This window comes from Vipera berus (assembly GCF_964194415.1).
Source record: "Vipera berus genome assembly, chromosome: 6".
In the NCBI taxonomy this organism is placed as follows: Eukaryota; Metazoa; Chordata; class Lepidosauria; order Squamata; family Viperidae; genus Vipera; species Vipera berus.
The window spans coordinates 91,067,630-91,092,911 of NC_138208.1; the positions used below are offsets into that span (position 1 = coordinate 91,067,630).

Consider the following 25,282-nt stretch of genomic DNA (forward strand, 5'->3'; position numbering starts at 1 on the left):
AATGCACAGGTATAGTATAGGTGGTACCTTGCTCGATAGTAGTAACTGTGAGAGGGATCTCGGAGTCCTAGTAGACAATCATTTCAAAATGAGCCAGCAGTGTGCTGCAGCTGCCAAAAAAGCCAACACAGTGCTAGGCTGCATTAACAGAGGGATAGAATCAAGATCAAGTGAAGTACTAATCCACTTTACAAGGCCTTGGTAAGGCCACACCTGGAATACTGCATCCAGTTTTGGTCACCACAATGTAAAAAAGATGTCGAGACTCTAGAAAGAGTACAGAGAAGAGCAGCAAAGATGATTGGGGGACTGGAGGCTAAAACATATAGGGAACGGTTGCTGGAATTGGGTATGTGTAGTTTAATGAAGAGAAGGGTGAGGGGTGACATGATAGCAGTGTTCCAATATCTCAGGGGCTGCCCCAAAGAAGAGGGAGTCAAGCTATTCTCCAAAGCACCTGAAAGCAGGACAAGAAGCAACGGATGGAAGCTAGTCAAGGAGAGAAGCAACCTAGAACTAAGGAGAAACTTCCTGACAGTTAGAACAATTAACCAGTGGAACAACCTGCCTCCAGAAGCTGTGAATGGCTCCAACACTGGAAGTTTTTAAGAAGAGACTGGACAGCCATTTGTCTGAAATGGTATAGGGTTTCCTGCCTGAGCAGGGGGTTGGACTAGATGACCTCCAAGGTCCCTTCCAACTTCTTCTTCTTCTTCTTCTTCTTCTTCTTCTTCTTCTTCTTCTTCTTCTTCTTCTTCTTCTTCTTCTTCTTCTTCTTCTTCTTCTTCTTCTTCTTCTTCTTCTTCTTCTTATTCTTATTATTATTATTATTATTATTATTATTATTATTATTATTATTATTATTATTATTATTATTATTATTATTATTATTATTATTAAAAAGCCTAACAGCCCATGGATAAAAGCTGTTTTTCAGCCTGTTGGTGCGGCTGGCTATACTCCTATATCTCCTACCGGATGGTAGGAGAGTAAAGAGATACCGTCCAGGGTGTGAATCATCCCTGAGAATTTTCCTCACTCTTCCAAGGCAGCGGGCCCTGGCGAGGTCATCCAATGGTGTCAGGGGACAGCCCACAAGGTCTTGTGCTGTACTCAACACCCTCTGTAATGCTTTCCTATCCGCGGCTGTCAGACCAGCATACCAAACCACAATACCATACAAGAGGACGGTCTCTATAGTGGACCGGTAAAAGAGGGTCATTAGCCGTTGTTCTACCCTGTTCTTCCGCAAGACCCTGAGAAAGTGAAGCCTCTGTTGGGCCTTTCTAGCCACCTGAGTTGTGTTAACTTTCCAGGTCAGATCTTCACAGAGGTAGACTCCCAGAAATTTAAAGGAGGAAAAACTCTCTCCACACAGTCCTCCCCGATGTAAAGTGGGGCAGGTTCCTCCTTTTTTCTCCGGAAGTCTAGCACCATCTCTTTCGTCTTGCCGATGTTCAGGTGCAAGTTGTTGTTACTACACCATATGGATAGTTTTTGTACCTCTGCCCTGTATGCTGTCTCATCCCCACCTGTAATGAGACCCACCACAGTTGTATCATCTGCGAACTTGATTATCGCAGTGGATGGGTCAGATGATACACAGTCATATGTGTATAAAGAGTACAGGTAGGGGCTGCAGCCCTGTGGCGAACCGGTGCAAAGCTTCACGGGGGTGGACAAAGCAGACCCGACCCTCACTGTTTGTACTGTTTGTAACCGGTCCCTAAGAAAGTCTTGAATCCAATCGCAGATGGCGGGGGAGAATTTCAAGTCAGTCAGCTTCTCGATGAGAATGCTCAGCAAAATGGTGTTAAAAGCTGAGCTATAGTCAACAAAAAGCATCCTGACATAACTTCCAGGTTTCTCAAGATGACTTGCTACAGAGTGTAAAGCAGTAGCTATGGCATCATCTGTCGACCTATTTCCCCTATAGGCAAATTGATGTTTATCAAAATCCAGTGGGAGGCATGTCCTGAGATGTTGGAGAACCAGTCTTTCGAAGCATTTCATGACTACAGACATTAATGCAATAGGTCTGTAGTCGTTCAGGCACTCAATTGTGGTTTTCTTGGGGATTGGGACAATGGTAGCTGCTTTCAAGCACGATGGTACACATGCCATTTGCAAGGAGATGTTAAAAATCCTTGTCAGGACCCCTGCTAATTGGTCAGCACAATTCCTGACCACTATCCCCAGCACCCCATCTGGGCCTGCGGCTTTGCTGGGATTCACAGCCTTCAATACAGCTCTCACTTGGTGTTCACACAGGGTGAGCGGCTGAGAGTCAGAAGGCCGGCCAGCAGAGGCTACGGGGTCTGGTCTTTTTACCTCATAGTGAGTGAAGAAGATATTCAGCTCCTCAGCCAACAAGGCATCAGTGTTAACCATGCTCCTCGTACTGCCCTTGTAGTTGGTTAATTGCTGCAGTCCCTGCCACACTTGCCTCGGATCGTTGTCTGCTAAGTGGTTCTCCACCTTGTGTTTATATTGTTGTTTCTCCATCCTAATGCCTCTTCTGAGATTTGCCCTGGCCTCTCTGTATGCATCCCTGTCTCCTGCCTTAAAGGCAGAATCCCGGGCTCTCAGGAGTGTTCGTATCTCTGCAGTCATCCAGGGTTTACAGTTCCCGTAAACTCTAATGCACTTATCTGTCGTTACACTATCAGTGCATGTTCTAATATAAGAGAGCACGGCATCTGTATATGCATTCAGATCTTGTTCTTCGAATACACTCCAGTCAGTGGTTTCAAAGCAGTCCTGCAACTGGCTGAGAGCACCCACTGGCCAGGTTTTGACCCTTTTTCTGACTGCCTGAGTTCTTTTCCTGAGAGGGACATACTTTGGGCACAACAGGTGTGAAAGATGGTCAGATGTACCCAGGTGGGGGAGAGGGAAAGCTCTGTATGCCTGTTTCAGATTGGAATACACGTGGTCTAAAGTGTTCTTCCCTCTGGTGGGAACTTGCACATACTGTACAAACTTGGGGAGAACTGTCTTCAGACAAGCTTGATTGAAGTCCCCAGCCACGACAAGAGCGCCCTCTGGGTGAGTTTGCTGCTGCCTGGTGATGACGTCATACAGCTTGGAAAGTGCCGTGCTGACATTGGCATCAGGTGGAACATAAACAGCTGTAATAATTACCACAGTAATTTCTCTAGGCCAGGGGTGTCAAACTCAATTTCATTGAGGGCCGCATCAGCATTGCGGTTGCCCTCAGGGGGCCGGGTGGGTATGGCCAGGGTGGGCGTGGCCTACTGGGTGGGCGTGGCCAGCTCTATATCGTTCGTATCAAGGGGGCCTATGGGGGCCTGGGCAGGAGTGGGACAGATCTGGGGGTCTCTGGCAGAAGGAGGGTCTCTGGGCCAGGGTCAAGGCAGTGGGGGCCGTTCCCTCACTGTTTCCAGGATGGCTTCGTGGGCCGCATGAAACCACTTTGCGGGCCGGATCCGGCCCCCGGGCCTTGTGTTTGACATGTCTGCTCTAGGCAGATAGAAAGGCCTACATATAACAGTCATCAGTTCCACATCTGGGGAGCAATACGTGTACACCAATCTGCTGTTGACACATCATTCACAGTGTATATACACACAGAGTCCTCCTCCTTTGCTCTTACTGGAGCCTTTATCTCTGTCAAAGCAGTGAATGACTCGGCTTGTCAGCTCCACTGCTGCATTCGGTATCTCTGGATATAGCCAGGTCTCCGTGACAACCATCACACAACATTCACGGAGAAGCCTGCTTGCTGCCAACTGCAGCTGTAATTTGTCAATTTTATAGACGAGGGATCTGGAATTGCTCAGAAAAAGACTCGGCAATGCTGGTGTAAAAGGCTGCCTTCAAAGTCGAATCAGAATCTCAGCCCTGCAGCCACGTTTTTGCTTTCGCTCCTTTCTTTTTCGCTTACGTCGTCTCCTCCCCGGCCCGAAGACAATCCATGGAGATCCTGGAGGCCTCACTATGCAGTTCGGTATGTTATGTGACTGCTGAAAATCACTAGTAATTCCAGATTGCCTTGCAAGCCCGATGTTGAACAGCTCTATACATGTGTAGGCTAGAGAGACGGGGCCTAGAGAGCTGTTGGAGATCCAGCCGATCCGAATCCGACCGGTTACGACTAAGGTCGTTTACGAGAACTTACCTCGCGGCAATGAGGGTGGCGAGGTCTAACCACTTCGCCACTCTCATCGCATCCGCAGATAATCGCCCGGCCGCCCTGTTTAGGGTAACTCGCTCTCTCCTTAATCGGGAGGTGAGGGAGGACCCCTTGCAGGGTCGAGCCGAGGAGTTTAGTCGATTTCTGTCGGACAAAATCGCTCAGATCCGGACCGGTCTGGACTCCGACTGGGCAGAGTCTGACGATGAGGATACGGGCAGCCTTGTCGATTTAATCTGGGAAGAGTTCGACCCTGTGACTCCTGAAGAAGTGGACAAGATCATGGGGAAACTGAGCTCCACCACGTGTTTGTTGGACCCGTGTCCCTCCTGGCTGACTTATGTGGCTCGGGATGGGACACGAGGCTGGCTCCAGGCAGTGATTACTGCTTCTTTGAGCGAGGGTAGCTTTCCCGCCGCCTTGAAGGAGGCGGTGGTGAGACCCCTCCTCAAGAAGCCTGCCTTGGACCCAGCAATATTAAACAACTTTCGTCCGGTCTCCAACCTTCGCTTTCTGGCGAAGGTTGTTGAGAGCGTGGTGGCGCAACAGCTCCCTTTGTTCTTGGATGAAGCTGATTATCTAGACCCGTACCAATCGGGTTTCAGGCCCGGGTACAGCACGGAGACGGCATTGGTCGTGCTGGTGAATGATCTCTGGTGGGCTCGGGACAGGGGCTGCTCCTCTGTCCTAGTCCTTTTAGACCTCTCAGCGGCTTTTGATACCATCGACCATGGTATCCTGCTGCGACGTCTCAGGGGGTTAGGAGTGGGAGGCACAGTTCTCCAGTGGTTCTCCTCCTACCTTCTGGGACGTTCGCAGTCGGTGTTGGCAGTGGGGCAGAGCTCGACCTTGAGACCTCTCATTTGTGGAGTTCCTCAGGGATCGGTTCTCTCGCCTCTCCTGTTCAACATCTACATGAAGCCGCTGGGTGAGATCATTCGTGGTTTTGGAGTTGGGTATCATCAATATGCTGATGATACCCAGCTTTTTATTTCGACCCCAAACCACCCCAGTGATGCCCTTGACGTGATGTCCCGCTGCCTGGAGGCGGTCTGGGTCTGGATGGGGAGGAACAGGCTTCGACTCAACCCTGACAAGACTGAGTGGCTGTTCGTGCCGGCATCCTGGGAAATTCTGATTATTCCATCTCTGGCCATGGGGGGTGAGCTATTACCCCCCGTAGATAGGGCTCGCAACTTGGGGGTCCTTCTAGATTCACAGCTCTCTTTGGAAGAGCATATTGGAGCTGTGACTAGGGGGGCCTTCGCCCAGGTTCGCCTGGTGCACCAGTTGCGGCCCTATCTAGACCGGGATGCCTTGCGTACAGTCACTCATGCGCTCGTGACTTCTCGTCTAGACTACTGTAATGCTCTCTACATGGGGCTGCCCTTGAGGTCCACCCGGATACTTCAACTGGTGCAGAATGCAGCCACACGAGTTGTCTTGGGGGTTTCCCGATACTCCCATGTTACACCTTTGCTCCGCGAGCTGCATTGGCTACCGGTTGCTCTCCGGGTGAGGTTCAAGGTGTTAGTGATGACTTACAAAGCCCTACATGGCATGGGTCCGGATTACCTACGGCAACACCTGCGGCCGGCGTTAACTTCCCTCCGTCCAGTGCGCTCCCACAGAGAGGGCCTCCTCAGGGTGCCTCCGATCAAAGAATGCCGATTGGTGGCCCCCAGGGGGAGAGCGTTCTCTGTGGGCGCGCCAGACCTATGGAACCGCTTACCGGTCGAGCTCTGGATGGCCCCCGACCTTCGCTCCTTCCGGCGCGATCTCAAAACCTTCTTTTTTGAACAAGCTGGCCTGGTCTGACGGGATGGGGTTGGGTTTTTTATAATTAGTTTTAACTTTTAATATGTATTAATTACTACGGGCATAGTTGTTTAATCACTTTTTAATTTTTGTATCCTGTTTTTTATTATGTATTGCCCTGTTCACCGCCCTGAGTCCTTCGGGAGAAGGGCGGTATACAAATTAAATTATTAAATTATTAAATTATTAAATTTTAGCCCCTTGCACTACACTGTGCACATTCATCCATACACACATTAATCCAATCACCACACACCAGTACCGGGAGCTCAAAGCCGCTGCATGTGAACGCACTGCCATCTTGTGGAAAAAAAAAGAAAGAAACAAGGCCAGTCGTGCTAGGCAGAATTTATTGGATCTCCAGGCCCATCAGGAGCAGCAAGACCAGATCCTGGCTACAGAGAGCATCCATTGAGTGAAGGGTGCAGAGCAGAGATGGCGGCAGGTGGGGGTGGGGTGGGGGGCTTCCTTGCTTCTCCAGACTTCACACAGCTGAATCTTCAGGCTGCCTAGATCTCACAGGTGAAAGGATTACGAAGTCCACAGTAAATATTGACCCACTTGCGATACCCTGGATAAAAAAGGGAAATTTTGATCACTTTGCAGAGATTCCCTGAGAGACCCAGAAGATCTTTTCAGAGGCTCCTCCCTCACTTGCAGGAGGACATGAAGATACCACAGGTGGAGACTCTCCTCTGCTAAAACAGGCTGGGGGTTCAACAGGTTGTTCTAACCTGGATAACTTACCTAGCCATCAGGTTTCTTTCATTTCTTTTGTCTCTTTTTTAAGTTAATTTGTATTTATTTTTATTTATTTATTTATTTTTTATTTTATTAAATTTATATACCGCCCTATTCCCATAGGACTCAGGGCGGTTTACAGGGAAAATTAAAAGCATAACATACAAAAATTAAAATCAGTTAAAACAATTAATTAATTAAAGTCCCCAAAATTTAAAACTAAAACCCAATTAAAAATTAACAACCCCACAGTCTGGGCCAGACAGCTCGAAGAGCCAAGTTTTCAGGTCCCGGCAAAATGAACGAAGGTCGGGGGCAGTCCTAAGTTCCGTGGGAAGTTGGTTCCATAGGGCTGGCGCACCCACAGAGAACGCTTTTCCCCTGGGAATAACCCGCCGGCATTCCTTAACTGACGGTACCCTGAGAAGGCCCTCCCTGTAGGAGCACACAGGACGATGGGAAGTTGATGCCGGCAGCAGGTGTTCCCTTAGATAATCCGGACCCAAGCCATTTAGGCCTTTATAGGTCATTACCAGCATCTTTACTTTACAACTAACCCAAGGCAGCAAACATATCCAACCCCCCTTCCTCTTCCTCTTTTCCCCACAACAACAACCCTGTGAGGTGGGTTCAGCTGAGAGGGAGAGGCTGGTCCAAAGTCACCCAGTCAGTTTTAGCGCCTAAGGTGGGACTAGAACTCCCCGTCTCCTGTTTCTAGCCAGGTGCCTTAACCAGAAGCCAAATTGGCTTTTAAGCTGCCCTTTTTTATTGGTTTATAATTCGATGAGGAATGTGTTAATATTTCTCTTCTACACACACACAAACAAAATGTGGCCAAGGTTCTTTGCACTGCAATGGGGTGTTGCAAGATTGATCTATATCTGAGCAAGCAAACCAGGGAGGAAAAGCCAGATGCCCTGAAACAATGATGGCCTTTCGGAACAAGGTTAAGATGGAGCTTGTTAGTTGAATTATGGGCTGATGGCCCCGTAATAATTTTCATATAGAGCTCCAGTCTCGTTTTTAAAGATTTGTCCCATGGTAGTGTTGTGTTTCTTTGTCTGTACAGAGTGTGGCAGCTCAGAGATCCTGGAGGTCAAGGAAGGTCACCAGTGGCCAAGGGGTTGCGAGAAGGATCCCTTGGGTCCTCATGGAGGGAAGCCCACCCTCCTTGACGTAACACAGTGTGCACCACCACACTGACTTACCTGTCTCTTTTTCCAGCCCAAAACACTTTCTGGATTCTGCTTCAATCCAGTCCTGATAATTGATGCTGGAGCCATCGCTCCACTCCGAGCTGCAGTGCTGGAATGACAAGGAAGCCACGTTAGTCGACTGAGGAGGGGGCTCTGGCTACACAGACAGAAAAGTTGGTAGGTTAAAAAGAGGAGAGCAAATGTATCCTACCTCCCTCTCTCTTTCCTTCCCTCTCTCTCTCTCTCTTTCCCCCTCTCTCTCTCTCTCTCTCACTCCATGAACCTCACTTGACCCAGAGCAGCTAAGCAGGGTCACACTTGGTGACCGCTTGGGGAGGGGACAGTCAGGAGATCCAGAGGGAAACGAGGAGGAAACGGCCCGGAGGTGTCCGAGGAGTCACCAGCTCAGCTTGAGGCCACTTTGCCCGATGCCCAACGTGGTGACCGCTCCGAACGACACTCATTGGTCTCCGGAAGAGAAACCGCCTCAAAGCCCATCAGTCCCTGCATGGGGGAAGCAGAATTAGAACCCAGGGCTACGGGGGACTCTCGGGAAGAGAAAAGCATCCTGGATATCTTCAGTCACGTATTCGGATGAGCTACTTCGCTCTTGTTGCCAGAAATTCATATTTCTATTCACAAAGTCACCAGGAGCTGATTTCAACTCCGGGGAAACTCCCCTCCTTTGCAGATGATCGAGCTTTTTTCTAGAGCTGAAAATGCAACAGAGCAGGGGACGAAATCCTGCCGGTGACAGAAACGAGGAATTTCTGTGTTAAATAAAGGGGGGGGGAGGAAAGAACAGCCCCCCCCAGGCCAGGCCTCTAAAGCCCCTGAGTGGAAGGCCCAGCGGAGTATCCCCCAGGTTTGGGGGCCATCCAAGGCACCCTCAAGAGGGAGGAAGGCCTGGAGGCCGAGATGGGGGCCAGGGCAGGATGCGGCCCTTCAGGAGAGCGCTGGGTCCCCCAGGAGGAGGGAAGGATTTGGGGGGGGAGAGAGAGAGACAGGATGGCAGTTCAAGGATTTCTGCCTTGGCTTTCTCGGCCGTTGTCCAAGGCAAGAACGTTGGAGAGAGAGACCTCGGCCTCCTATGGGAAGATTCTCCCAAAACACAACCACAAACCTTTAGAAACTGCAAAGGGGAATCGATACAGATTAGCATTTTGGAGGACCTGCAACCAGTCCTCGACTTACATCAGTTCATTTAATGACCATTCAAAGTTACAACGTCACTGAAGAAAAAGGGACCTACGTCCATTTTTCACACTTTTTCCCTTTGCTCAGAGGATCGAAATTCCAATGCTTGGCAGCTGACTCATATTTATGACGGTCGCAGTGGCCCCAGGATGACATAATCCCCTTTTGCGACCTTCTGACAAGCAAAGCCAAAGGGGGAGCCAGATTTACTTGTAATAACCGTGTTACTAACTTCACCACAGTGATTCACTTACCAACTGTGGCAAGAAGTTATAAAATGGGGCAAAACCCCCTTAACAAATGTTTCACTTAGCAACACAAACGTTGAGCTCAGTTGTGTTCATAGGTTGAGGACTACCTGTCTTTCGCTTTGATCCCTCAGTCCAATCCAGACAAACGCTATGCCTCTGGATTCCTTTATGTTCTGAGAGACCAGCTGGGCCACAAATTCTGCTTCTTCCACGCTTTCGATTGAGGCGAGATGCCCACCGTTCGCCTGCTCCGCGCAGAATTTCTGGGAGAGAAAGACACTTGTTGAGCTGAGAAGCAGATGTTTGTGTCTATATGGTGTGTTGTATGTGTGTGTGTGTCTTTCTGCCTCCGAGAACAGAGCAGGGCTGTGACTGCCTGATCCTGGCCACCCTCCCCATCTCCTTGAGACCTGCAGTTGCCCTCCCTGAAGAGGCAGTTTTTGAGCAAAGCCTCTTTCGGCTTCAGGACCCTCAACAGAGGCCCCGGACTGAACCCGGGACCAGCCTTTGGGGCAGGGGGCTCTGCAGACCCCACTCTCCGCCTGCTCCCTGTCCTCCTCCTCCTCCTCCTCCTCCTCCTCTGAGTTTCCGAGAGGAAGGAGCGGAAAAAAGAATTTGCAGAATCTTGGAGGGAGCCAAACACAGCTCAGCCTTCCAGATTTGGGGAGACCTCCCAGCCAGCTACTGTCCGGCTTTTCAGAGCATCCGAGACCTCCAGGCACACTTGGGCCTCACCTCTGCGGGATAACAGCCTCACAGAGAGGGAAGGGGCCTTGGAGGTCTTCTAGTCCACCCCCCTACCTCATTCCGGAAAAAGGGCTGTCCAGGAAGGGGGAGGCTGCCTAACTGGACTAGACCCCTCCCTGATCCCCCCCAACGCCTCTCACTTCTCCAGCCTGAAATGGGTTTTGACAAGTCTCTGATCCCTCCGCTGCGCTGCCGTCTGCCAAAACCTGCTTTCTCCTCCCCCGAAAGGAAGCCGAGAGCCAGCTGGCCTAGTGGGGGAGGCACCAGGCTAGCAGCCAGGAGGCGGGAGTTCTAGTCCCGCCTGAGGTGTGAAAGTCACCGGGTGACCCTTCCTCTCAGACCAGTCCACCTCACAGGGTTGTTGTTCAAAGGGGCTGAAAGGAAGAGTCCTCGGGATATCTGCATCACAGACCTCCCCAAAATCGGGGGCTTTGCTCCCTTTTCGAACCCCCAGCCGAGTCTCCCTCCATCTCCTCGTAGCCAGAGGGGACCTGGGGGCTTTGCAAGGCTCTCCCTGGACGTCTCCCCTGCCTAGGCTGGGAGATCCACAGGCACACAAAGACGTCTCACCTCTGCATCTTCCCAGGTATTGTGTAGGTTGAAGACCTTGTAGCAATGCCCTTCATGGGAGGACCAATCAGAGGGACAATCAGCTCCAGTTCCTGTGTGGAAAGAGAAGACGCCCAATGAGGAGAGAGGAGGCAGAGGAGGGGGAGAGAAAAGGAGGGGGGAGGAGGAGGAGAGCTGGGTCTGCCTAACAAGCTTAACCTGCTGTGTTGCAAAGATCTTTGATGACAATAAATTGCAACTGACTAGAACTCTAGGAAGAGAGGGACCAGGAGTTCTAGTCCCGCTTTAGCCCTGGAAGTCAGCTGGGTGACTCTGGCCCAATCACAAGGAGACAGGGAGCTCTAGTCCCGCCTTAGTCACAAAAGCAGGGTGACTTTGTGTCAATCACTCTCTCTCAGCCTAATCCACCTCACAGGGTTGTTGTTGTAGAAGGAGGAAAGAATATCAGCTATGTTCATTGCCTTGAATTATTGATAATAATGATAATAATGGTGGGATACAAAGGAATAAATAAATGAAAACCTTGAAGTCTCCTGAGCCATTCAGATTTAGCAAGAATTATCCCCACTTTGGTTGCAACCAATCCAGACTACTGCAATGTCCTTGATTTGGGACTGCCCTTGAAAGCCTCCCAAATTTGCAATTGCTGTGAAAGGAAGCAACCAGGATGTTTACCGGTGCAATGGAAGGGGGATCCGGTGGGTCTGTCCTAAGGGATCTCCTCTTGCCTCCTGGGTTCCCCCAAACAACTACAGGGTTTCATTGGCAGATTTCCAGTGGGGCTGCCCCCCCTGCTCCCCCCTGCCCAAGAAGGGACCCTCTGAAGACGCCCCCAGCAGGGGCTCAGCTCTTCAGCAGATGGGGAAGGGTCTTCAGACCCCATGTGTGGCCCCCATGGAGAGAAATCCCTAGCAAGAGGTGGGGGAGGGGCACTTTAAATTAATCAATGCAAGCATTTTCCCCAAGGGTTTAACTTCATTCTTAATTAATTCATTCTGCATTTCAGGGGTGATAATTTTGCTTTGGTTTTGTATCGCAGTCCTGAGTCTTGGGGCGTAAAGAGAAGCTGGGATCCGAAGGGCAGAATGAGCCAAACAGGAATAAAGGAAACTTTGGGGAGAGGATTCGGGGGGGGGGGGTCAAATAAGGAAGGGGTTGGAGATGCGAGAGCTTTGGCCTCTCCGGACACGAGAGACCCTGCTCGAACTCACCACTCAGGGAGAGGAACACGACCAGCAAGCCGAAGCTGACAGAGATGAATCGCCCCATGGTCTTCCTTCCTTCCCTGAAGAGAGAACTGGGGGGGGGGGAGAGAGGCAAGGGGGTGAAATGGGGTGAAGTCCAACCTGTGGCCAAGCTGGGAGTCCCACACTTTGCTTTGCACTTTTTCAGTTGCCCAGCTGGACCCCGTTTCTCCCTCCTCCTTCAGGGTCACAGGGGATGCTGAATTGCTACATATAGGACAGAAGGCCCCCCCAAAGGGCTCTCCTGTGCCCCTCTTTCTCTTCCACAGAGATCCCCCTGGTAGATCCCTTTGCTGGAACCTGGACATTGCCTGCAGCCCCCTGAAAGAGGTCCCTTCAGGTATGGGGGGGGCGGAGAGAGAGAAAGAGAGAGAGAGAGAGAGAGAGAGAAAGAGAGAGAGAGAAAAAAGAGAGAGAGAGAGAGAGAGAGAGAGAGAGAGAGAAAGAGAGAGAGAGAGAGAGAGAGAGAGAGAGAGAGAGAGGCAGTAGGGATCTTATGCAAGGGCCTCACCTGTCAGGTGCCCACAGGTGGGAGAGCTGCACTCACCTGTCCCTCGGCCTCCAAAGTTAGCAACTCTGCTCAGAGGCAACTCCAGGCTTTCCTCCTGGGAGGGGAACGGAGGCATTTATAGGCAAGGAAAGGGGGGGATTTCTGTGGGGGGGGGGAGGTTGGGAGAAAAGGCTCTGTGTGAGAACCGATTTTTGTGCCTAGGGATCAGGAAGTAGCTTGTTTGCACAAAAGAAGTTGATGGATTTACTCTCTGCCAAGACTGATGCCATGGAGGGAGTTCTACAATTTGAAATGTTCCCTGAGGACATCCAGTCCAGCCCCAACTCAGTGTTGCAATCCAAAGCACCCTGGATACGTGGCTAATTAGCCCCCACCCCTTCAGGGGATCCAGACAAGGGGATCCCCCCCGCACCTCCTCTGGGTCTTGGGGCTGCTGTTGACAGGCTGACTTCCCCGTTTTCAGAGCGAGATTTTTCTGACTTTCCTAGAGAACCTGCAGGAATGAACAGATCCCTGAGCTGGGTGTTTCGTTGCAGACGTTTCCTGACCCAACTAGAGAACATCATCAGTGCTAGAAAAGAATCAGTTTCTGGAGGGGAGGAGGGGGAGGAGGAGGAGAGGACAGTGGAGGACTGATGGGCTAGTTTGGAAAAATCTCTTCCTGGATTTTGCCCTTGGATGTCATGGCTTGAACATATTTGACCTGGGGAGGGCCGGGGGGAAAAGCCCACTTGCCCACATCAAAGACCCAGAGCCAAGGGGGGGGACACTTTCCACCCTCAATCTGCAACCAGGTATGTGTAACCTCCTTCCCCAAATGAGCAGAATCAGCCATTCAACACTGGTTGCTCTGCACTACAGCTCCCATGTTCCTTGGCCAGGAGGCCCTTTCACTTGGCTTCTTGGGATGGGGGGAGGTGGCTGCTCAAGGGAAACCCAGCCACGGGGTTGATCCCCTGGGTGTTTGGGGGGAGGGAGCAAGCTGGGCCTCTGGGAACCAGGCTCAGGGGTCCACAGGTGCTTCCTCAGCCTTGGCCCTTTAGGCGGCCTGGACTTCACCTCCCAGAATCCCCCAGTCTCGGCCTTGTCCCAGTCCAGGCAGCAGCCCTGAACTGAAGGGACCCCCGGCTTCTGCCCAGGGCCAGGAGGTGGGGGGGGGAAGGGAGCCTTGAAAGGGGTTTGGCAAGACTCACAAAGGAGCAATTCTTGCCTCGGCACCAGGAAGAGCTGCTGTTGTTCCCAAAACAACACTGAGCAAAGTTGGATTCCTTACAAGCTGGATTCGGGTTTGGCCACATCCTTCCTTCCTCCTTCCCTAACTCCCTTTCTTTATTCTTCCTTTTCTATGCCACCCATCTCACTGATACTGTCTCTCTGGGCCCCTTACAATATAAGAAAACTCTTTTTAAAATTCCAGAAAAGAACTAAAATGAGAGAAGTGGAAGAGACAGGCTACAAACCACCATGCTGGGCATCCTGGGGAGGGGGCTCCTCTCCCGGGTCAGCAGGGCCCTGTCGGGGTCCCAGGCCAAGCAGGTGTCACGGTTCCGATAGATGAAACCATTTAAAAGAACTTCAAGTACGCTGATGATACCCAGCTTTTCATTTCTACCCCAAACCACCCCAGTGATGCCCTCGACGTGATGTCCCATTGCCTGGAGGCGGTTCGGGTCTGGATGGGGAGGAACAGACTTCAGCTCAACCCTGACAAGACTGAGTGGCTGTGCATTCCGGCATCCCAGGATATTCAGAATATTCCACCTCTCTCTATGGGGGGGTGAGCTTTTACCCCCCGTAGATAGGGCTCGCAACTTGGGAGTCCTCCTAGATTCACGGCTTACTCTGGAAGATCATATAATAGCTGTGACTAGGGGGGCTTTCGCCCAGGTTCGCCTGGTGCACCAGTTGCGGCCCTATCTAGACCGGGATGCCCTGTGTACGGTCACTCATGCGCTCGTGACCTCTCGTCTGGATTACTGCAATGCTCTCTACATGGGGCTTCCCTTGAAGACCACTCGGAGGCTCCAGCTGGTACAGAATGCAGCCGCGAGAGTTGTCTTGGGAGTCTCCCGGTACTCCCATGTTACACCTTTGCTCCGTGAGCTGCATTGGTTACCAGTTGTCTTCCGGGTGAGATTCAAGGTTCTGGTAATGGTCTTTAAGGCCCTACATGGCATGGGTCCGGAGTACCTTGGGGACCACCTGCTGCCGGCGTCAACTTCCCTCCGCCCTGTGCGTTCCCACAGAGAGGGCCTCCTCAGGGTGCCTCCGGTCAGAGAATGTCGGCTGGTGGCCCCCAGGGGGAGGGCCTTCTCTGTGGGTGCTCCGGCTTTATGGAATCAGCTGCCGGTCGAGCTCCGGATGGCACCTGACCTTCGCTCCTTCCGACGCGGTCTGAAGACCCATCTATTTGAACAAGCTGGCCTGGCCTGATGGGGGATATGTTGGGGTTTTAATGGGGATTTTTATATTGTTATTGATTGTTTTAGCTGGGCTACTATTTAATTCTTTTTTAATTTTTGTATTTTGTATTTTTTATATGTGCCCTGTTCACCACCCTGAGTCCTTCGGGAGAAGGGCGGTATATAAATATAATAAAATAAATAAATAAATAAATAAACTTATTTCCAATTTAATTTCACTCCAAGAAATTTCCCAGGAAAATACAGTAGAGAAGACTGAACAAAATTCTGAGGATAGAAACTTAAAGATGGAACCGTATAAAATGATTACTTTATAAAAGGAAACATATGATAAGCAGCAAAAATTTCAAAGGACAATGACTGTGAACTGCAAGGAAATGCAAAACAACCTTGAGACCATGAATCAACTTATTTTTAACCTAATTTTACTCCAAGAAATTTCTCAGGAAAATACAGTAGAGATGACTAAATATAATTCTGAGGATAGAGATTTGAAGATGGAACCATATAAAATAAAAAAATATGATTTAATCCAAATGGGAAATATTTCAACATGTCTAAGCAACTTTGCAGATAAGGAAAAGAATGAGAAAAAATTCCTTACAGGGAAACAAATGATGCAGCAAAACATATTGATTAAGAAAGGCAATGGCCAGAGAAAAAAGACTAAAATGAAAATTCAGAAAAAAGATGGAGCTTATGAGAAAGAATGCTTTAAAAAGAAACATTTGTTTGAATACTGGGCAGAGTCTGACGTGGAGGAATCGGACGGTCTTGAGCATGTTATCTGGACTGAGTTCGATCCTGTTTCCCCTGATAAAGTGGACAGGATCATGGGGAGGCTGAGCACCACCACCTGTTCGTTGGATCCGTGCCCCTCCTGGCTAGTTTATGCGGCCCGGGAGAAGACACGAGGCTGATTCCAGGCAGTAATAACTGCTTCTTTGAAGGAGGGTGTCTTCACTGCCGCCTTGAAGGAGGCGGTGGTGAGACCCCTCCTCAAGAAGCCTGCCCTGGACCCGGCTGTTTTAAATAACTATCGTCCAGTCTCCAACCTTCGCTTTTTGGCGAAGGTTGTTGAGAGTGTGGTGGCGCATCAGCTTCCTCTGTTCCTGGAGGAAACTGATTATCTGGACCTGTACCAATCGGGTTTCAGGCCCGGATACAGCATGTAGACGGCATTGGTCGCGCTGGTGAATGATCTCTGGAGGGCTCGGGACAGGGGTTGTTCCTCTGTCCTGGTCTTATTAGATCTCTCAGCGGCTTTTGATACCATCGACCATGGTATCCTACTGCGGCGGCTCAGGGGGTTGGGAGTGGGAGGCACCGTTTTACGGTGGTTCTCCTCCTATCTCCTGGGCCGTTCGCAGTCAGTGTTGACGGGAGGGCAGAGATCGACCCCGAGGCCTCTCATTTGTGGAGTTCCTCAGGGGTCGGTTCTCTCGCCCCTCCTGTTCAACATCTATATGAAGCCGCTGGGTGAGATCATTAGTGGTTTCGGGGTGGGGTATCATCAGTACGCTGATGATACCCAACTTTTTCTTTCCACCCCGAACCAACCCAGCGATGCCCTCGCCGTGATGTCCCGTTGCCTGGAGGCGGTCCAGGTCTGGATGGGGAGAAACAGGCTTCGTCTCAATCCCACCAAGACTGAGTGGCTGTGCATATCGGCATCTCGGGTCAACCAGACTATTTCACCTCTAACAATGGGGGGTGAGGTGTTACCCCCTGTTGATAGGGCTCGCAACTTGGGCGTCCTCCTGGATTCACGACTCAATTTTGAAGACCATATAGGAGCCGTGACCAGGGGGGCTTTTGCCCAGGTTCGCCTGGTGCGCCAGTTGCGACCCTATCTAGACCGAGATGCCCTATGCACAGTCACTCATGCACTCGTGACCTCCCGTTTAGACTACTGCAACGCTCTCTACATGGGGCTGCCCTTGAGGACCACTCGGAGGCTTCAGCTGGTGCAGAATGCGGCCACGCAAGTTGTGATGGGGGTTTCCCGATACTCCCATGTAACACCTCTACTCCGCGAGCTGCATTGGCTCCCGGTTGCCCTCCGGGTGAGATTCAAGGTGCTGGTGATGACCTATAAAGCCCTAAATGGCTTGGGTCCAGGATATCTGAGGGAACACCTGCTGCCGGCATCAAGTTCCCTTCGTCCAGTGTGCTCCCACAGGGAGGGTCTTCTCAGGGTGCCGCCGGTTAAAGATTGCCGGCGGGTAACACCCAGGGGTAGGGCCTTCTCAGTGGGGGCGCCTGCCCTTTGGAACCAGCTGCCAGTGGAGTTGAGGACTGCCCCCGACCTCTGGTCATTCCGCCGGGGCCTGAAGACCTGGCTCTTCGAGCTCTCTGGCCCAGGCTGAGGATTAATTTATTTTAATTGGGGTTTTATTATACAGGGATAAATTTAATCTTTTTTAAACTTGGTTCTTAACTTTTGTATTTTTGGTTTTTAATTGCCCTGTAAACCGCCCTGAGTCCTTCGGGAAAGGGCGGTATATAAATGTAATAAAATAAATAAATAAATAAATAAATATGGCTAAAGAAATGGAAAAACTTTGAAATATACTACTCTTAGAGGGTTGATTTTTTCCCCCCTTAACTAATATAATATGTTTTTTTTTCCTTCTGAAAAAAGTTGAAATGATTTAAACAAAAGCAAATGTTTTAGCTATTTAAATGTGACGATAAGAAAAGCATAAAAAATGTGTTTTGAATGAGAGTTAAAGGATTAGAGGATTAGAACTATTGAATGGAATGCTTAAAGTTTAAACAGATTAAATACATTCTTAGCTATGGTCAAAAAGAATAAGAAAGTGAGGGAATAAATATATATTAAATTAGGAGGGATACGTATTTTAAGTTATATGTTATTTTTTGTATCTCCGTGCACCTGTCTCTTTTTCTTGTTTCCGTTTTCTTTCTTCTTTTTCTTTTTTTCTTCTTCTTTTTTGTCCCTCTCTTTTCTTGTCTCTTTTTACTTTTTTACTTATTGATTAACAAATATAAAAGCACGAGAAGGTTTATATGGAAAGAAACAGAAGGAAACCCACCAATGTAAATATAGTTAAGTGTTGAAAAGATTGTTACTGGTAAGAATATTTAGAATTTGGGGGGAGAAAAAAGCTGAAATAAACACGGTAACAGGATTTATGATAAGGCAACTAAAATGACAAATTAAAACAATGAGAATTGTCTTAATCTAATGTTTTGCAAAGAAAGATACTTTGGGGGAAGGGGAAATCAAATGAAATTAACATATGGAATATAGATCGCAGAAATTAATTGTTAAGCACTGTCTTATAAATGTTACCCAGACAACAATCTGTTTTACAAATTACTGAATGATTTATGTTATGTTAAAAAAATTCTAATAAAATACTTATACAAAGAAAGGGAGTTAGGGAAGGAGGAAGGAAGGACGTGGCCAAACCCGAATCCGGCTTGTGAGGAATCCAACTTTGCTCATCCTTGTTTTGGGAGCAACAGCAGCTCCCTTCCTGGTGCCGAGGCAAGAATTGCTCCTTTGTGAGTCTTGCCAAACCCCTTTCAAGGCTCCCTCCCCCCCCCACCTCCTGGCCCCGGGCAGAAGCCGGGGGTCCCTTCAGTTCAGGGCTGCTGCCTGGACTGGGACAAGGCCGAGACTGGGGGATTCTGGGAGGTGAAGTCCAGGCCGCCTAAAGGGCCAAGGCTGAGGAAGCACCTGTGGACCGCTGAGCCTGGTTCCCAGAGGCACAGCTTGCTCCCTCCTCCCCCCAAACACCCAGGGGGTCAACCCCATGGCTGCGTTTCCCTAGAACAGCCACCTCCCCCCTCCCAAGAAGCCAAGTGAAAGGGCCTCCTGGCCAAGGAACATGGGAGCTGTAGTGCAGAGCAACCAGTGTTGAATGGCTGATTCTGCTCATTTGGGGAAGGAGGTTACACATACGTGGTTGCAGGTTGAGGGTGGAAAGTGTCCCCCCCCCTTGGCTCTGGGTCTTTGATGTGGGCAAGTGGGCTTTTCCCCCCGGCCCTCCCCAGGTCAAATATGTTCAAGCCATGACATCCAGGGGCAAAATCCAGGAAGAGATTTTTCCAAACTAGCCCATCAGTCCTCCACTGTCCTCTCCTCCTCCTCCCCCTCCTCCCCTCCAGAAACTGATTCTTTTCTAGCACTGATGATGTTCTCTAGTTGGGTCAGGAAACGTCTGCAACGAAACACCCAGCTCAGGGATGGGTTCATTCCTGCAGGTTCTCTAGGAAAGTCAGAAAAATCTCGCTCAGAAAACAGGAAAGTCAGCCTGTCAACAGCAGCCCCAAGACCCAGAGGAGGTGTGGGGGGATCCCCTTGTCTGGATACCCTCAAGGGATGGGGGTTAATCAGCCACGTATCCGGGGTGCTTTCCTTTGGATTGCTGCACTGAGCAGGGGCTGGACTGGATGACCTCAGGGAACAGTTCAGACTGCAAGATTCCCTCCATGACATCCATCCCGGCAGAGACTAAATCCATCAACTTCTTTTGTGCAAACAAGCTACTTCCTGATCCCTAGACACAAAAATCGGTTCTCACGCAGAGCCTTTCCCCCAACCTACCCCCCACAGAAATCCCCCCCCTTTCCTTGCCTATAAATGCCTCCGTTCCCCTCCCAGGAGGAAAGCCTGGAGTTGCCTCTGAGCAGAATTGCTACCTGTGGAGGTTGAAGAACAGGTGAGTGCGGCTCTCCCACCTGTGGGCACCTGACAGGTGAGGCTCCTGCATAAGATCCCTACAGCCTCTCTCTCTCTCTCTCTCTCTCTCTCTCTCTCTCTCTCTCTCTCTCTCTTTCTTTCTCTCTCTCTCCCCCCCCCATACCTGAAGTGGCCTCTTTCAGGGGGCTGCAGGCAATGTCCAGGTTCCAGCAGGGGATCCATGGGAGGCAAGGACAAAGGGATCTACCAGGGGGATCTCTGGGGAAGAGAAAGAGGGGCACAGGAGAGCCTTTTTGGGGGGCCCTTCTGTCCTATATGTAGCAATGGAGGATCCACTGTGACCCCCCCCCCAAGGCTTCTGCCTGAAGAAGGAGGGAGAAACGGGGTCCAGCTGGGCAACTGAAAAAGTGCAAAGCAAAGTGTGGGACTCCCAGCTTGGCCTGAAGGTTGGACCTCACCCCATTTCACCTCCTTTCCTCTCTTCCCCCCCCAGTTCTCTCTGCAGGGAAGGAAGGAAGACCATGGGGCGATTCATCTCCGTCAGCTTCGGCTTGCTGGTCGTGTTCCTCTCCCTGAGTGGTGAGTTCGAGCAGGGTCTCTCGTGTCCGGAGAGGCCAAAGCTCTCGCATCTCCAACCCCTTCCTGATTTGAACCCCCCCCCCCCGAATCCTCTCCCCAAAGTTGCTTTTATTCCGGTTTGGCTCATTCTGCCCTTCGGATCCCACCATCTCTCTCCACCCCAAGACTCAGGACTGCGAGCAATGATGCGAAACCAAAGCGAAATTAGCACCCCTGAAATGCAGAATGAACTAATTAAGAATGAAGTTAAACCCTTGGGGAAAATGCTTGCATTGATGAATTAAAAGTAGAGTGCCCCTCCCCCACCTCTTGCTAGGGATTTCTCTCCATGGGGGCCACACAGGGGGTCAGAGGACCCTTCCCCATTTGCTGAAGAGCTGAGCCCCTGCTGGGGATAATTCTTGCTAAGCCTGAATGCCTCAGGAGGCTTCACGGTTTTTATTGATTTATTCTTTTGTATCCCACCTTTATTCTTATTACTACAATAATTCAAGGCACTGAATATACCTGATATTCTTTCTTCCTTCTATTTTGCAACAACAACCTTGTGAGGTGGATTAAGCGGATACACTAAGTCACCCTGCTTTCGTGACTAAGGCGGGACTAGAACTCCCCGTCTCCTTGTGATTGGGCCAGAGTCACCCAGCTGACTTCCAGGGCTAAAGTGGGACTAGAACTCATGGTCTCTCGCTTCCTAGCCAGGTGCTCTAACCACTAGGCAAAATTGTCTTAGTCGGGACTTGAGGCCCAGGCAGGTGTGCAAAGGTCTGCAAGTCAGTTGCAATTTACTGTCATCAAAGATGTTTGCAACACAGCAGGTTAGCCGTGTTCTGCAGACCCAGCTGTCTCCTCCTCCTCCTCCTCCTCACCCCTCCCCCTCCACTCTTCTCATTGAGTGTCCTGTCTTCCTACACAGGAACTGGAGCTGCTTTGAATTGTGCCTCTGGTTGGTCCGCCTATGATCAGCATTGCTACAAGGCCTTCGATGAACCGAAAAGCTGGGCGGATGCAGAGGTCAGCCATGCTTGTGTGCCTGTGGATCTCCCAGCCCAGGCAGGGGAGACGTCCAGGGAGAGCCTTACAAAGCCCCCAGGTCCCCTCTGGCTACTAGGAGATGGAGGGAGACTCGGCTGGGGGTTCGAAAAGGGAGGAAAGCCCCCGATTTTGGGGAGGTCTGTGATGCAGATATCCCGAGGACTCTTCCTCTGAGCCCTTTTGAGCTTCCCTTCTCCACCCTTTGAGCCAGCAGGAAACGGTGCCAGGATCGTGTTTGCTTCCCCCCTCCCCCCGGATAACGGACCCTCCACTATTTCCAGGCATAAGGTGGGCGGAGGGCAGCAGCCTCATCTGGGGATGATGAAGGGCCAGGATTTGCTGCTTTACTGGCTTGTTTTTTCTCCCCTCCTGCCCTACATCTCCCCCAATGCCTTTCCTTATTTGGCCTTTTCTTAAATTTGTTTTTATTCCACTTTGGTTATTTTTTACAAATAACTCAAGGTGGCTAGCACACACAATTGTCCTTTGTCCTTCTGTTTTCCCAGAACAACAACCCTGTGAGGGGGACTGGTCTGAGAGGGAGGGACTGGCCCAAAGACTCCTGCCTCCTGGCTGTGAGCCTGGTGCCTCCCCCACTAGGCCAGCTGGCTCTCGGCTTCCTTTCGGGGGAGGAGAAAGCAGGTTTTGGCAGACGCCAACGGAGGGATCAGAGACCTGTCAAAACCCATTTCAGGCTGGAGAAGTGAGAGGCATTGGGGGGGATCAGGGAGGGGTCTAGTCCAGTTAGGCAGCCTCCCCCTTCCTGGACAGCCCCTTGTCCGGAATGACGTAGGGGGTGGACTAGAAGACCTCCAAGGCCCCTTCCCTCTCTGTGAGGCTGTTATTCCGCAGAGGTGAGGCCCGAGTGTGCCTGGAGGTCTCGGATGCTCTGAAAAGCCGGGCAGTAGCTGGCTGGGAGGTCTCCCCAAATCTGGAAGGCTGAGCTGCGTTTGGCCCCCTCCAAGATTCTGCAAACTCTTTTTTCCGCTCCTTCCTCTCGGAAACGAGGAGGAGGAGGAGGAGGAGGAGGAGGAGGAGGAGGAGGAGGAGGAGGAGGAGGAGGAGGAGGAGGAGGAGGAGGAGCAGGTGGAGAGCGGGTTCTGCAGAGCCCCCTGCCCCAAAGGCTGGTTCTGGGTTCAGTCCAGGGCCTCTGTTGAGGGTCCTGTGGCCGAAAGAGGCTTTGCTCAAAAACTGCCTCTTCAGGGAGGGCAACTGCGGGTCTCAGGGAGATGGGGAGGGTGGCCAGGATCAGGCAGTCACAGCCCTGCTCTGTTCTCAGAGGCAGAAACACACACAAACACACACACACACACACACACACACACACACACACACACATACAACACACCATATAGACACACATCTGCTTCTCAGCTGAACAAGTGTCTTTCTCTCTTGTTGGTCTCTCTCAGAAATTCTGCACGGAGCAGGTGAAAGGAGGGCATCTGGTCTCCTTCCACAGCAGTGAAGAAGCGGATTTTGTGGTCAAGCTGGCCTTCCAAACTTTGGAATCCGAAATTGTCTGGATGGGACTGAGCAAAGTCTGGAATGTAGGTCCCCCCTAATACTAATCTTTATCGATTCAACTTTACATTTTCTGAGGTATTTATTTGTTTGTTTGTTTGTTTGTTTGTTTGTTCGTTCGTTCATTCACTCATTCCATTCATTCATTCATTCATTCATTCATTCATTTTGAGGGATCCTCTGGTGGGAGGCCGAGGTCTCTCTCTCCAACGTTCTTGCCTTGGACAACGGCTGAGAAAACAAAAGCAGAAATCCTTGAACTGCCATCCTGTCTCTCTCTCTCTCCCCCCCCCCTCACCAAGTCCTTCCCTCCTCCTGGGGGACCCAGCGCTCTCCTGAAGGGCCGCATCCTGCCCTGGCCCCCATCTCGGCCTCCAGGCCTTCCTCCCTCTTGAGGGCGCCTTGGATGGCCCCCAAACCTGGGGGAGACTCCGCTGGGCCTTCCACTCAGGGGCTTTAGAGGCCTGGCCTGGGGGGGGGCTGTTCTTTCCTCCCCCCACTTTATTTAACGCAGAAATTCCTCGTTTCTGTCACCGGCAGGATTTCATCCCCTGCTCTGTTGCATTTTCAGCTCTAGAAAAAAGCTCGATCATCTGCAAAGGAGGGGAGTTTCCCCAGAGTTGAAATCAGCTCCTGGTGACTTTGTGAATAGAAATATGAATTTCTGGCAACAAGAGCGAAGTAGCTCATCCGAATACGTGACTGAAGATATCCAGGATGCTTTTCTCTTCCCGAGAGTCCCCCGTAGCCCTGGGTTCTAATTCTGCTTCCCCCATGCAGGGACTGATGGGCTTTGAGGCGGTTTCTCTTCCGGAGACCAATGAGTGTCGTTCGGAGCGGTCACCACGTTGGGCATCTGGCAAAGTGGCCTCAAGCTGAGCTGGTGACTCCTCGGACACCTCCGGGCCGTTTCCTCCTCATTTCCCTCTGGATCTCCTGACTGTCCCCTCCCCAAGCGGTCACCAAGTGTGACCCTGCTTAGCTGCTCTGGGTCAAGTGAGGTTCATGGAGAGAGAGAGGAGAGAGAGAGAGGGAAGGAGAGAGAGAGAGAAAGAGGATAAATTTGCTCTGAGTCGGCTCAGGGTCTTTCCTTGTCTTTCCAGCAATGCAACTGGGGATGGAGCAATGGTGCCAAGCTCGAATACAAAGCCTGGGCTGAAAAATCTTATTGTGTCTATTTCTCATCAAGTAAGTCAGTGTGGTGGTGCACATTGTGTTACCTCAAGGAGGGTGGGCTTCACTCCACGAGGACCCAAGGGATCCTTCTCGCAACCCCTTGGCCACTGGTGACCTTCCTTGACTTCCTGGATCTCTGAGCTGCCTCAGTCCCACACTCTGTACAGACAAGGGAACACAACACAACCATGGGACAAACCCTTAAAAAGGGATTGGAGCCATCAGCCCATCATTAAACTAACAAGCTCCATCTTAACCTTCTTCCGAAAGGCCATCATTGTCTCAGGGCATCTCGCTATTCCTCCCTGGTTTGCTTGCTCAGATTTAGATCAATCTTGCAATACCCCATTGCGGTGAAAAGAACCTCGGCCACATTTTGTGTGTGTGTGTGTGTGTGTAGCAGAGAAATATTAACACATGCCTGGTCGAATTATACACCAGCCAAAGGAGCAGCTTAAAATACTAGAAACAGGAGACGGGGAGTTCTAGTCCCACCTTAGGCGCTAAAACTGACTGGGTGATTTTGGACCAGCCTCTCCCTCTCAGCTGAACCCACCTCACAGGGTTGTTGTTGTGGGGAAAAGATGAGGAGGAAGCGGGGTTGGATATGTTGGCTGCCTTGGGTTAGTCGTAAAGTAAAGAGGTGGGATACATAGAAATAAATACAAATTAACTTTAAAAAGAGACAAAAGAAATGAAAGAAACGTGATGGCTAGGTAAGCTATCTGGGTTAGAACAACCTGTTGAACCCCCAGCCTGTTTTAGCAGAGGAGAGTCTCCACCTGTGGTATCTTCATGTCCTCCTGCAAGTGAGGGAGGAGCCTCTGAGAAGATCTTCTGTGTCTCTCAGGGAATCTCTGCAAAAAGTGATCAAAATTTCCCTTTTGCTACACAGCTAAAAAAGGATGGAGGAGTAGACCCTGCAGAATGTTGGGACATTTCGTCTGCAAGTCCTCGGCATAGCCTGAAGATCCAGCAGTGTGAAGTCTGGAGAAGCAAAGAAGCCCCCCACCCCCCCCCCAACCCCCACCTGCCTCCATCTCTGCTCTGCCCCCTTCGCTCAATGGATCCTCTCTGTAGCCGGGATCTGGTTTTGCTGCTCCTGATGGGCCTGGAGGTCCAATAAATTCTGCCTAGCACGACTGGCCTTGTTTCTTTGGGGCACCCAGGAGACGGTCGAGGCCCAAAGCTCAAGACCCCCCAGCCCCCTTCGTGGCAGGGCTCGGCCTTAAGGGGGGAGGGCGACTCTTAGGTGGGACCACCCACTCAGGCGCAGATGCTTTCCTCCCGTCCCCCTCCCTGGATCCGAAGGGGGTGGAACCTGCTGGGCCTCAGCACCCCTTCCCTGCCCCCAGAGCCGATTGGCACCCCCATGCCCCCCCTTGGCAAGATGGCGGCATCCCACTAAAAAAGGCAGGGGGGTGGGAGGGGGGGCTGGC

The 25,282-nt window shown here is 50.8% G+C and overlaps 2 protein-coding genes across 3 annotated transcripts; one reads left to right on the top strand and one right to left on the bottom strand.

The window, feature by feature from the left end:
• Positions 1–6,307: 6,307 nt before the first annotated feature.
• LOC308670185 (snaclec A2-like) lies at positions 6,308–12,586 on the bottom strand. 2 transcript variants are annotated; one of them, XM_081331492.1, is made up of 6 exons: positions 12,468–12,586; positions 11,888–11,973; positions 10,677–10,768; positions 9,467–9,622; positions 7,924–8,020; positions 6,308–6,545 (listed from the first exon to the last, which is right to left on the bottom strand). In XM_081331492.1, the coding sequence occupies exons 2-6, from the start codon at positions 11,943–11,945 to the stop codon at positions 6,484–6,486; spliced, it is 465 nt and encodes a 154-aa protein (XP_081187618.1). In that variant the 5' UTR covers positions 11,946–11,973; positions 12,468–12,586; the 3' UTR covers positions 6,308–6,483. The 2 variants fall into 2 exon arrangements, with proteins under 2 accessions (XP_081187618.1, XP_081187619.1); XM_081331493.1 differs by having other exon boundaries at positions 12,432–12,578.
• A 6,829-nt stretch (positions 12,587–19,415) lies between these two features.
• Positions 19,416–24,982, top strand: LOC308670188 (snaclec B2). The gene is made up of 6 exons (XM_081331498.1): positions 19,416–19,548; positions 20,023–20,108; positions 21,025–21,122; positions 22,556–22,693; positions 23,771–23,855; positions 24,739–24,982. Exons 2-6 carry the CDS (start codon positions 20,051–20,053, stop codon positions 24,804–24,806), a joined length of 447 nt encoding a protein of 148 aa, XP_081187624.1. The 5' UTR covers positions 19,416–19,548; positions 20,023–20,050; the 3' UTR covers positions 24,807–24,982.
• Positions 24,983–25,282: the final 300 nt, after the last annotated feature.

Coding starts and splice junctions, on each gene's coding strand:
- LOC308670185 (XM_081331492.1), bottom strand. CDS start 11,945: ATGGGGCGATTCATCTCTGTCAGCTTCGGCTTGCTGGTCGTGTTCCTC. Junction 8,021..9,466: donor GGGATCAAAGCGAAAGACAG/GTAGTCCTCAAC, acceptor TTGTCATTCCAG/CACTGCAGCTCGGAGTGGAG. Junction 6,546..7,923: donor TGGGCTGGAAAAAGAGACAG/GTAAGTCAGTGT, acceptor TTTTTTATCCAG/GGTATCGCAAGTGGGTCAAT.
- LOC308670188 (XM_081331498.1), top strand. CDS start 20,051: ATGGGGCGATTCATCTCCGTCAGCTTCGGCTTGCTGGTCGTGTTCCTC. Junction 22,694..23,770: donor GACTGAGCAAAGTCTGGAAT/GTAGGTCCCCCC, acceptor TTGTCTTTCCAG/CAATGCAACTGGGGATGGAG. Junction 23,856..24,738: donor TTGTGTCTATTTCTCATCAA/GTAAGTCAGTGT, acceptor TTTGCTACACAG/CTAAAAAAGGATGGAGGAGT.